This window comes from Thermobia domestica, chromosome 5 (genome assembly GCF_964235325.1).
Source record: "Thermobia domestica chromosome 5, izTheDome1.hap1.1, whole genome shotgun sequence".
NCBI lineage: Eukaryota > Metazoa > Arthropoda > Insecta > Zygentoma > Lepismatidae > Thermobia > Thermobia domestica.
The window spans coordinates 124,303,393-124,316,468 of NC_137458.1; the positions used below are offsets into that span (position 1 = coordinate 124,303,393).

The following is a 13,076-nucleotide window of genomic DNA, read 5'->3' on the forward strand; positions in this document are numbered from 1 at the left end:
ACGAGATATATGTGATAAGGCTATATCCATATGCACACGGACTTAATTTATTACATTTGCATACAAACGGAGTATATCTTTTGTATAAATTGGTGTGAGGATATGTTGCTAATAAAATGCGGAGTTGGTTTTGCAGATTTTAGTTACCACCCGATTCGTTGACTTGCCTTCATAGCAATGGAGAAACTTGTTTTACACTGACGTATTAAGCCAGGACTGGTTTTTGCGTCTCGGAGGGTGTACGTTACGTCTCGAATTTTGCCACAGTCTGAGAGATAAATCCATGTTTCATCAAGTGTGATAATAAACTTCTACTTTTCCCCGGATAAATGGCGTTCTTACATGCGCCTGCAGTGGGTATTTCTCTCCCTCCGATTGGCCGCAGTAAGGACTGTTCACGACTTTTTTAAATATCATCCAGAGCTTTAATTTTCCACTTAGGTTGTGTTCAGAATTGATTGTGCCACGTGCAAACGTCTTGGCGTCACACCACGTTTTATAGAGGGGTTTTCCTGCAGGGCCATTCGGCGCAACTTCCAAGCTACAGGTGGAGTCACCGCTGTACACGTTCGGTTTCTACTTCCCTTACTGGATGAACGAAGTGCTGGAACATCGTGGTGTTTATGTCGGGTAATTATGTTCTTGATCGTCTTTGACGCCAATACACATCTATTTCCCATGTACTGTTTTTGAATCTGTGACACGGCAAACTTGGGTGGAAAAATGCTACGACGTAGCCTTCCCGAAACTGGTTCACCTTGGGAGCCATGATGCACACACCACACACACGTGAACTTGACGCGATACTAGAGGCCTTTGACTTTCTCCTGCTGTTTGAATCATTCTGATCAGTCGTTTCTGTGAGCAGGGGTAAACACTGGTCGAAGTAAGACGGTATGCGGTGGTATGCCATACCGCCTCTGGTTTTTCAGTGATGAAGGTATACGCATACATCGTTAACGACCCGTCAGAAATTGAGAGAACTCGGCTGGGAGTTTTTAATGCATCCATCGTATACCTCGAACCTGTCAGCGTAAAACTAATGTTTGTTTCGGTCTCTGCAGAACTCAACGAAAGGTGTTAGTTTTCAAAAGAGGCCAGTGAAACTAACATATTACAATTTTTTTGACAAGGAAATATATTTGTATAGCGACAAAATTATAGTGTTGCCGGAAAAAAGTGCAGATCATCGAACAAAATGGTGTATGTGGTTTCATAATATTATTTTTAAATCACAATAAATGTATTTTCAATTTGGACCTCGAAAGACTCAGTTTTTTAGACAGTCTGATATATCAGAAAATGATAATGTCTCTTTTGCTCTTGATTAACAAATATATAGGAATGCCAAGTCTTATGGTAACTACATGTAAGAGTATGGAAATACAAAACTGAAGTGAATGTTGCATTGTGAATATCCAATGTTGAAATTAAACATTGCAATCTTGAAGATTGCTGTTGTATCAACTCCTTTCTTATTACTACTTTTCATTAGGTGATCATTTATTTCAATATATAACAAGTAAGTTTCGTTTCAGAGTTGTGAAACTACAGTAAACATCCAAACTATGTGAATTCAATTCTTAAGCATTTATAACTTTCGGTGGACGCTGAATTCATATCAAAAATAGTTTCTTGGTTTGCCATAATTATTACTATATACCAATCAGTATTGAAACCAGGTTCTACTGTTTCTTAAGAATAAAGCTGAGATCGAATCAATTTTTCATATCCTGAATCTACATAAAGAAAATAGTTTCTTACCTTCTATTAACGTTTTCGCTGTATAGGAATCAATTAAAACAGGAAGTAATAGTAAATTTCCTCCGTTTCGGGTTACAATAGAGCAGCGTTTCCCAACCTTTTTCAACTTGCGGCACACTACGGGTGTAACTTGAATTCTCGCGGCACACTCATAGATATTATTATTATTATTATTATTATTATTATTATTATTATTATTATTATTATTATTTGCAAATATAAAATACCATGGTAATTTTTTTTCTGAGATTACTGATCTCCTCACAGAGATGAAAGCTCGATTACTGGTTTTTCCCTATGCTAATTCATTGTGCTTATTTTTATTCTAATTTTAAAATAGAAAACAATTGCAATGAAATATAGAACTCAGATTTTTAACAATACGCTTTCTTTTTCGAAAACTGTATCCAACGTTTCATTAAGAAGGAAGATCACTAAATAACGAACGAACAAACAAATGTCTTGTATTTTTAGCTTTGCTGATTTAACCAAAACCGGTGCATATTATTGCAATCATACAGCTTGCGATGCGTCGAAGTCAAAACACAGCTATTGAACAGTGTTGTTCTGTCATTCACGTGCGAAATAGTGTTCTACGAACGTTCACTTGACGCGTACCGTACAAGTGCTTCCATTTCTCGGTGTTAGTATGACTCTCAATTGAAGCGTAACATAGCAGCTAAACGTGGAAATGTGTACGAGCCGAAATACTGTCTGCTACACAGTAATAAATGTAGAATAATATGTTACAATTACAGTAATTTTTTTTTCCATGGTAGAAATTAATAGTAATATGAAATACAAAAATGTGCATTTTCCCCCCTATGTCTTGCAATTTGGTTGCTATAGAATTAATAATTTTGTTTCGATTTCTTCGCGGCACACCAGCGGTCCATTCGCGGCACACCAGTGTGCCGCGGCACACCGGTTGGGAAACGCTGCAATAGAGGAGTAAAATCGGAGAGAGAAACCACTTTTGTTACAGTGAATCTAAGTCTGCTTCTCGCTATTAATTTTTGACTATGGTGATCAGAGTTGAAATCAGAAATCATAGATTTCCACTACTTTTGGTTTCAATAGAGGGCTAAAGTTAAGATTTAAAAAATTCATGAGTTGCTGAATCCATATCAGAAAGCCATTACTTACAATATTTTACTATTTTTGCTCTATGATGATCAATATTGAGACTGGAAGTAATAGTGTAAGGAAGTCAATGCCTAATCATTGATCAGACACAAATCAATCGATAATAAAACAGATATTGACATATTGATCGGATATTGCCAGTTTCCAATGATCGCTGATAACTAGTGGAAAGTGCAATTTTTATTATTTTTAAAAGACTGTGAGTGTAAATCTCCAAAACAGATTTGGAAACTGAGACAGATATGCTTTACGTAGAACCATTGTCGGCTAAGCAGCAAACTACTGCACAAGATATTTTTTCTTCCCGCCTTTTTTTCTGTTTGCACGTGTGTTATATTATTTATACAATCATTATGTAAAATGTTGTATAATCAGAATAAACCGAGAGAGGCCAACTTTTTTTTTTTACGTTTACCATTATCTAACCATCCTTTTGTCACGACTTGAATCATAAATTTCAACAGTTTTGGAAGAATTAATTTTTCTTTATAGATTCATTTTTCTGAGACATCTTGACATTTCGCCGTGGCACTGTTGACGGGTAGCAGTTTAAATAATGCTGGAGAAGTAGGAGAGATCCCAGTATTGTATCGAGACACTGTTAGACTGTTTACTGTCGACCAAGAACAAAAAATTGAACAAATTTACATTTTTCTGATCTGTAAGGAAGAAAAGTCAATTTGAAATCTTATAAACTCGTATTGTTATACGACTAAATTTAAACGGAGTCACAAGACGAGAAAAGTACCATTGGAAACCCGAGGTTCAAAGCCCGCTACAAGAATGGCCGAGATAAATTTTCCCTTCGATCTTTGATTTCTCTGCATCCCTGCCAGATTCTCTTCTTTATAGAAACCTGCATCACTTCTTTACTTCATGCTTCGCTTCACGAGTGTCACTTATCTGTTCTCTGAAATACGTGTACTGTCTCTGATTCCAGAATTCTATCAAAGATTTCTACCACTTCCATTGACATACAGAAATAAAAGTAGGAAGGTAGGCTTTTTTGGACGTTCAATTGATTCCAAAGGACCATTTCTCGTTATCTCTCCTAGTTTCTGCTTTATGGAGATCAATATTTAACCTGGAAGTGAAACTTGCATTTCTTATAGAAAGATATGGGAGATAGAATCTTGTGTTAAGACACTGAGTCTATTTATTAAAAAAAAAAAAAAAAATGTTTCGGTATCTTACCATTTTAATTTATATCGATCAACGTTGAAATTGGAAATGGTTGATTTCCACTACTTCTTGTCGGAATAGAGGGCTAACGAATTAGATGGGACCTATTCCGAATCGCTAAATCTATTGTGAGAAACCACTTTATTACTATTTTTACTCTATGAAGATCAATATTGAAACTGAAAGCACGAGTAGATATTAAAATTGGAAGCACGAGCACTTACGGTTTTAATAGAATAATACAGCTAGAAATAGCGTCTTTTCTTGAGACGCTAAATATATTTTTTTTTTAACTTGTTGCTTCTATTACCATTTTTGTTCTTGGCAATCAACATTGAAACCAGAAACAGTTGATTTCTACCATTTCCGGTTTGAATAGAAGATTAACGTATTAGATGGAACCTATCCTTGAGACGCTGAATCGATTAAAACAAAAAACCTCTTGTTGATATATCTTACCGTTTTCACTCTGATACCTGTTGATAGACAGACATAACCGTTCTATAACAATTCCGATACTTAAGCATAATATAGTTTAAAGTCTAATAAACAGGAAATGCCACAAAACTGAAGTATATTTATAAGTAATGCCCATCACTGTCGATGACACGCTGCCAGCGCTCCGAAAGCACTGACGCCCTGAAAGAGGCTATGTGCAACCCAATCATCACTGATCCATAACAGATTTCAACTTTATCAAAGTTAATGTTCAGCGTGACCTCTTACGGAGCGCTGACAATGTATCATCGACAGTGATGGAATCTGCTTATAAACATACTAATATTTCAGTTCTGTAGCATTTCTTTTTTATTATACAGTACAGGGTAGACCAGACTCAATTACGCAGTTTTGAATAGATGTTATTTTTATTGAGAAACGTATAACATGTTGCAGTGGTTATAGAAATGGTTAGGTTAGATTACAGAAATGGAATCACACACACTTAACCTATCCATCGGAACATTGTTGAACTCCTGAATAATCATTTAACGCAGATGTTGCTCACTGTCAGTAGGATTAGTGTACACGTTGCGTTTGAGATGGCCCCAAGTGGGTTTATGTCAGGTGATTTTGCTGGCCACTCCACAGATCGTCTGCTATAATCCAGCGTTGAGGAAATACTTCTTGCAAGAACGCCTGAACAAATTTTGGCTTAGTCTTACATTAGCATATCAGTCAAACTCTACGTAAACTTGTCTTCGAAATGTCCAGCAGGACAGATAAACAGCGGGTAGACTTCGATGTGTAAGGAGATGATGCCATTTCCGCAGCATCACGTGCTTGTGTCTCCGCGGTTCTCGGTTGCTCGAGGTGCTTGAGATTCAGAGCCCTGACATTTTCATCAAACTGAGTGTTTTTTCGAGCGATTGTGTCCATGTGGGTTGCTAGCGCTCCAAACTCTTTCAGCATCATACGCTGGACTTATGATACATTGTGAGTAATAGAGAAAAGGCGCACACATTTTACACGTTGTTCAATAGACAACTGTCTTCTGGCCATGTTGTTTTCCTAATGCGTACTAAGTAATCAGAATATTGGCCTCATTCCCAGCATACCGTATAATGGTGCCAAAAATCAAGAACAAAATGCACTTCCTCATTTTTCCGTGTGTTGTTGGATTGATTGATTATTAATGATCAAAAACTGCGTAATAGAGCCTGGACCACCCAGTATATTGAAATCAATGTGTATGCATGTTTGACCATAACCTAATGTTTAGTTCTGAAGAAGGTGGGTGTTTAAAGGTGCATTTTTGGTTACAAATAACTTGATAGATATTTGGCATATACAATATTTTGTTCTTTATTGTGGCATCTTTCCAGCTATTCGTGCAATCCAGCAGAACAAATTATACCTTACGATCCTTCGATAGTTGACCCTGTAATTTTAGATTCTGAAAGTATTATTCAAAAAGTCTCCGCAATTATTGATCAAGCATTATGTAATGTTGATTGTTGTCAGCTGGGAAATGTAGATTACAAGAAATCATCTGGAACTCCACCACATGATATGGATACATTGTATTCGAAGGGACCGAAATGGAAAAGACTTCTTAAAAGTGCCCTGACTGATTTTCTGGCACATATGCAGTCATTAGGTAAGTATTCCAAAGATCCTATAATTAGTAAATTTTGGATAAATCAGTTATTGCTTTAAACAAGCTGTATACTAATGGTGACTCGTAATAAAAGTTTCAGGATAGCCAATAATAATAATAAATAAATAAATAAATAAATAATAATAATAATAATAATAATAATAATAATAATAATAATAATAAATAAATAAAATTTAGCTTTCACTTTACTGCTTGTGAAGCACTCGTGTGTTCCATATGTACCACAAAATTGAATTTTCTTGCAGTTTTATTATTAACTTATGAACTACGGTGTGTTATATCAGAGTCTATATCGTAATATTGTACATTGTCAGGATATAAATGTCAGATCCTTCTTTCCAAATCTGCTTGTTTAATAAGATACTGTGGGTATTTTTCCAATTCATAGAATCTTAGTTGGTTGCTTTTTTTTTTTTTTTTTTTTTTTTTTTATTGGCATAACGTTGTTACGCAATAACAAGCTTATGAAAAGCAGGATCTGCCAGTGTTCGAAGTAAGTCTGAAAAATTGAGGAAACGCTGTCAATGGCAGTAGTTTGTTTCCTTGGAGAAGCAGTGTCATGTTTTTATTCTTAATCTTTTGGAAAGGTAGGTAAACTCATATTAAAACATAGTGTAACTTTTTTTTTAAAGATGATTGTAATCACATTTTAGTTCTATTAGATTTTCTTGGAACTATCGAGTTGCACTCGGAACTATCCATATTTCACAATTCACTCACTTCTGCTCTCAACCTAAGTGCAGAACTCCCAAAACTCTCGTTATGAGTTCCAAACATTATATCTGCTAGGTTAAAGAAAGCATATGCCAGTGTGGGTTTCACTTTACATTGATGTAAATACGTTTCCTAATCTTTCATTTATGTGCTCTTTAAAGTTTCTTCTTTAAAATTTACACAAAAATTGCCCGTTTTCTCTTTCATTACAGTATTTATAAGTTAATGCAAAACATAACCATTGTATATATCAAATGTAGCTCATATCTTTGGAATCCTCATTGAACAAATAATACAGAAAGTATTAGCAGAAATACGTCATGCTTGATCCATTCATTTTGAAGCATGGTTAAAATTATACTAGGCGTAATTGCGTAGAAATCAAAGTTGCCGAAGAAGTCTGACTCTTTTCGTATCCCTCTTCAAATTCTTTATGTTGCAATACTAACAATGAATACAAATACGTGCAAATCATTGCCAATATTATGTATTAATGATAGCAATATTTTTAGGTGAGTTATGCCAATAAATATAAAACTGAGATTTTCCTATCGCTCTACTTATCCTAACGTGTTTTTATGTGTATATTTATATACATGTATGTATACAGAGTGTTTCAAAACAACAGCGACAACGTTTGGGAGGTGATTCCTGACACCAAGATAAGACAAAAAGTATAGACTAACCTGGGTGCACAAATGCTTCCGTTCGGAGTTACAGGTTGCCGAAAACATGAAAAAATGAAATTTAAAGGTCCATATCTCCGAAACTATGGAATCTACAGTAGTCGGGTCAAGATTTCACGTAGGAACTAATATGTAAGCTATCCAAGTCTGAATCCTGCGGTACTTCCGCAACAATTTTTATACTTCAAATTATATGCCTGTAGCCAAACTCCCTCTATAAACAAACCCTCTATAAACGTGAAAACCTTAGGATTTTGGAACTTGGATATTTGGATAAGGTACATAGTAGTTCCTAAGTGAAGTCTTGACCCGACTACTGTAGGCCCCATAGTTTCGGAGGTATAGACCTTTAAAGTTAATTTTTCCATGTTCTCAGCAACCTATAACTCCGAAAGGAAGCATTTGTACACCCAGGTTGGTCTATCTTTTTGTCTTATCTGGTGTCAGGAATCACCTCCCAAACGTTTTCGGTGTTGTTTTGAAACAACCTGTATGTCATATATAGAAGTAGGAGGGGAGAAAATAGAATGGGTGACTAGTTTTCGATACCTTGGTAGTACTATTAGTTCTGACATGAAGTGCGAACGTGAAATAAAAAAAAAAAAGGAAAAAAAAAGGATAGGAATGGCAAAAGAAGCATTTAGGAGGGAAATGAAATGAAATGAAAATCTGAGTTTTACGTCCCACGGTTATGCCGGTTAGGCTAAAAGAGACGGTGATTATGAGAAATGAATGAAATGGTGGAATGAAGAAAGTGGGAGGAAACGGGAGAACCCTGAGAAAATCCACGCACACAGTGTTTGTCCACTACAAAGTTCACTTGGCGCGGGCTGGGATCGAACCCGGGACCCCAAGCACCAGAGGTGAACGCTCTACCACTGAGCCACCGCGGCCCACATTTAGGAGGGAAGAAAGTATATTTTGTGGGTCCTTGAATAAAAAGTTGAGAAAAAGATTCATAAAAAGTGCTTCGTGTGGAGATTGTACTGTATGTGGTAGACACATAGACAATACACAGAAACGATGAACAAAAGACTGAGAAACCTTCGAAATTTGGGTTTGGAGAAGAATAGAGAGAATTAGCTAGGCAAAAAGGAAAACAAATGAGAAAGTTCTAGAAATTGTGGGTTACAAAAGAACATTTATAGATGTAATTGAGAAAGAAAGAAAAAAAAAACAGAAGAAATTAGTTGGGACATTGGCTGAAAAGGAATTATATCATGGGGGACGTGCTAGAGTATGTGGTATAGCAGGAAAGAGAGGGAGGGGGCGAAAAAGACTTCAGTTGATGGACGGTTTCAAAGCAGGAAAATCACGTGAAGACAAAAAGATTAGCTGAAGACCGTGGTGCATGGAAGGTTTTCAGTTGCGGCAAATGACCTGCCAGTAATTGTAGAATACTTATGGTGGTGATATGTTTATACATATATCCTAATATGTATACTTTTACGTATCTTAATTAGGAACTGTTGAATAGTTTGAGAAGCTGTCTGCTTAGCAAGTTCTTAAGAAACTTTACATGATGTATTGCAGTTTTATTGCAATGGAGCAACTGACTCATTACACGTTAATCATCCAGTCAAGGAAGATAAAAAATGTTAAATAGATTATTTTTCATTTGTGGAGTCAAATGTTAAGTTTTTGTAACAAAAAAGAAATTGTATAAAAATCTTGGTACAATATTTTTCAATAAATATTAGCATAAAATATTCTGGATAATAAAAAGAGCTCCTCAGATAATGTTCGATTTAATTTATTATGACAGAAAGAAAAGAAGTTAAGCAGTGGTCTCCTTCCTTATCCCTGTAAGTGAAAACCATATAGACGTGCATTATGACGAGAAAAACTACATTACGAAGATCATAATTACATCTGGGCAGCTCGGAAAATTCTTTGTCCATAAAAGATCGACTTCTTCTATTTAACAGCATCTTATACGCAATTCAATTGAGAAACTCAGTATTGTTTTGTTTCAGGGTTGTATGGGGCAGACAAAGCAGCATTAGCACACATTATTCAGCTGGAACGCGTGAAGCGAAAATGTGAGGACCCATTGCTAGCAAGTGTGATATGTGTAGTAACTTGTTCATTTCTTCTTATTAGGTAAGAAATCAAAGTTCTTATAATTTAATATACTGTTGAACATTCCATACAAATTCTTTTTGTCATAACGTCAGAATAATTGGATAGGCAGAGAAGCTGAAAAATTATTTCCAACTAGAATTCTTTATTAATATTGTTAGTTGAAAGTGCTTTTCATAGGCTTTAGTGCACTTTCCACTAGCTTTAAGATGTATATTCTGTGGAGCAGCTAGACGTTTTATTTATGAGTGTAAACATTTAATTTTCATACACCTATTTCTTTTATATATATAATATATATTGAGAATGCTGACAACAATCAACGAAAATACGAGATTTAATGTAATTTGTTAAAGAATCTACAATAATTTGAAAGAGTAGAAGTGAGTACCGGAATATTTTATTCTAATATTTATTGAAAAATGTTGCTTATTGATAAGATTGTTCTACAAGATGTTTACATTAAAATGAATGCACTTTCTTGGAAATTGCCATCATTTCAATACTAATAGGCAAGCCAACACCAACGGAAATATGGGCCCCTAAAATAAAGTTATGAGTGTATTGCTAACAATTTGAGATAACCTTTTCTGGAAAACTGTTTTTTTAATATATATATAGTGAAATCTTGCAAAATTTTACTTCTGATAAGCCGAAATAATATATATATATGAGAGAGAGAGAAAAATCCTCATGTATTATCCAACTACTATATTCAAGAATAAAGTATTATTATAAAATTAGTATAGATAGATGTACAGTTTCTTTCAAATTTCATTATGTGTTCTTAATGGATGGTATTGTGCATAATTCATGTAGAATACCTTAATATTATTTTCACGTGATAAAAGTTATTAATTAATTCTTACTTCTAAGAAACTTAATCTATGTTTTTTAGTTACCGAGAGTCGCTCAGCGTGTTTTATACGAGATGTACACCAAAAGTACATGCCGTTTCGTTCTAATTTTCAAGAACAAGAAAATACAAGCAGTTAACCTGTGTGTATTTCTAAGCAAACTCTCCCGCTATTGATACACAATTGCCATCGCTTCGTCCATTTTGTGTAGCATGTGGCATAGCCATCTTACGGAGTATATTTCAGATACTGGAAAATAGCACTTCCTAGGGATGAGCTTCTGACAAAGTGTCGTTCACCAAGAAAATCCTTGAGCTTTGGGAACAACCAGAAGTCACTCCGGGCTAAATCTGGTGAATAAGGGTGGGTGTGGCAGTAGTATAATTCCGTGGTCAGTCAAGAGTGAGTCACAACATTAGTACAGTGTGGCAGTGCATTGTCCATGGAGGATGAAATTGCCATTTGTGATCGTTTCTGAGTCAGTTTTGGCAAAAATTCTGTAGTGTACGTGTACGTGTGTAGGTGTACGAAAATACTGGCCTGTAATTGTATAACTTTTCGAAACAAGGTGGAATAATGCCACTCCTTGGGAATCCTAGAAGATAGCGTAGAGCACCTTCTCATTGGATGTCACCTGACGACATTTTTTGGGGGTGGTGAATCTGTGTTTTTCCACTGCATCAACTGCCTTTTCGTTTCTATGTTGAATAACCTAATTTGTATTTTATCTGCCATTGCAACACTTTCCAAGAAATTGTATCCCTCTCTTGTGAAGCGTGTGAAATTTCCAACACTTGATCGAATCCTTACCTCTTTCTGATCATCATTAAGTATTCGTGAAACCTACCGAGAAGAAACATTTCTTTAGCCCAATTCATTTGTAATCATTCGTTCTACTGTTCCCATTGCTAACTCCAGTGTATCACAAATCTGCGTAATGACACGACTATCTTCCATGATGAAATTTTCAACATAGGCAATGTTAGCGTCAGTTGCTGTGTTTGGACGTCCAGACCTTTGCTCATCTTCACACTCGTTCTCCCTGTTTTGAACGCATCACCCACTACCTAACAGTGTTTTCTGCAAGAGCACTATTACTACATACACTTTCCAATTGGCGCTGAATATCGACTGCAGAACATCCAGCTGCGGTGGGAATTTCACAATACCCGTTGCTCTTCTACCGAAAAGTCCATATCCCCAGGCAGTATCAGAAACACGTCTTACTCAACTCACTGTGACTAATTCATCTGTTGCCACCTAATAATAATAATAAAAAAAAAAAAATGCTTAGAAACGAAGGATGGAGGTCTTCAACGCCGCAGTTGCTTTCCTGAAATGACAAAAATGTGAACTTTAGAACAAAACGGCACGTACTTTTGATGTGCACCTCCCAGATTTTTATGATTTTAGAGATATTTTCATATTTTTAAAAGCCTAGTTTACACAATAATTGCGTCAGTTTTAAACACCTAAAGCTTCTAAATTTAAATATAAAAACCGAAGTCTGTTTATGACGTATTATTGCATTTTCTGTGTATAAGACTTGTTTATAAAGTAACTACGTTCTTTTCTTTGAAGAGCTCCTGAAAAGAAAGAAAAATGTTTCATCCGCATTAATGCCCTTCTCCCGTTCATCCCCAAAAACGCCTACTCCGCAAATGTTACCTCATATTTGGGAAGAGGAGGTAATCGGACTGAGCCGGATCGGATCTGGTGAATATGGAGGTGGAGCAAAGGTTCGTAGACACATTGACACACAAAAGGAGTGTCTGCTACTCGATGTGCCGGTGCATTGTCCGCTAGTAGCAACACAACGTTTCTGAGGGGAAATAAAAGATCTCTTTGTTTTGATAGTTTCTTGTAACTTTTACTGCAGCTTCCTGTGATATATTTCTGTGACTGTAGCTTTTTTTTTTTTTTTTTTTTTTTTGTAAGTAAGCAGTCAAGATCACATCTTTGTGCCAAAACATAAACAACATGACCTTGCTGAATGGAATAAACAACATGACCTTGCTGAATGGAATAAACAACATGACTTTGCTGAATGGGTGCTGCACTTTAACCTTTTTTTTTTTTTTTTAAGTAGGGAAAGGGGTTTGTTTTCACGTTCTACTCATTTCTATGATTTTAGTGTCAAATAATACACCCATCATTCACGTATACAAAAGCATCTTTGCCCTTGTGATACAAGGTTAAGAAGTTTTGTGCACATTACACACGTTGCTGTTTTGGAAAAAGTGTCAACAATCGGGGAACCCACCTTGTTCCCACTTTGCTCATGTAGAATGTCATGTAATATGATGTGAACGGATCCCCCAATAATGTTCATCTCCCTAACTAAACAAATAATAATTACACATTTATCGTCAAGCACTAGCTGCTGAACTTGTGCCATTTTTCTTTGATCTGTTGTTTTTCAGGAACGACCTTTCCTTTGGCTGTCCTGTAGACGTTTACTACTACCTTTGAATTCTCTCTTCCAGCGTTTCACTGAGTGATAAAAGTCATTCCTTACCATACAAG

General features: G+C 35.8%; 1 protein-coding gene across 6 annotated transcripts in view; it reads left to right on the forward strand.

Annotated features, from left to right (window-relative positions):
• LOC145686102 (endoribonuclease Dicer-like) overlaps positions 1-13,076 on the forward strand; it is a 323,942-nt gene that overhangs the window by 152,118 nt on the left and 158,748 nt on the right. For all 6 annotated transcript variants that reach the window (XM_081759049.1, XM_081759045.1, XM_081759050.1 and 3 more), the window contains 2 exons: positions 5,916-6,190; positions 9,588-9,714. In XM_081759049.1, coding sequence (XP_081615175.1) covers positions 5,916-6,190; positions 9,588-9,714 — 402 coding nt within the window. The remainder of the gene's footprint in view (positions 1-5,915; positions 6,191-9,587; positions 9,715-13,076) is intronic.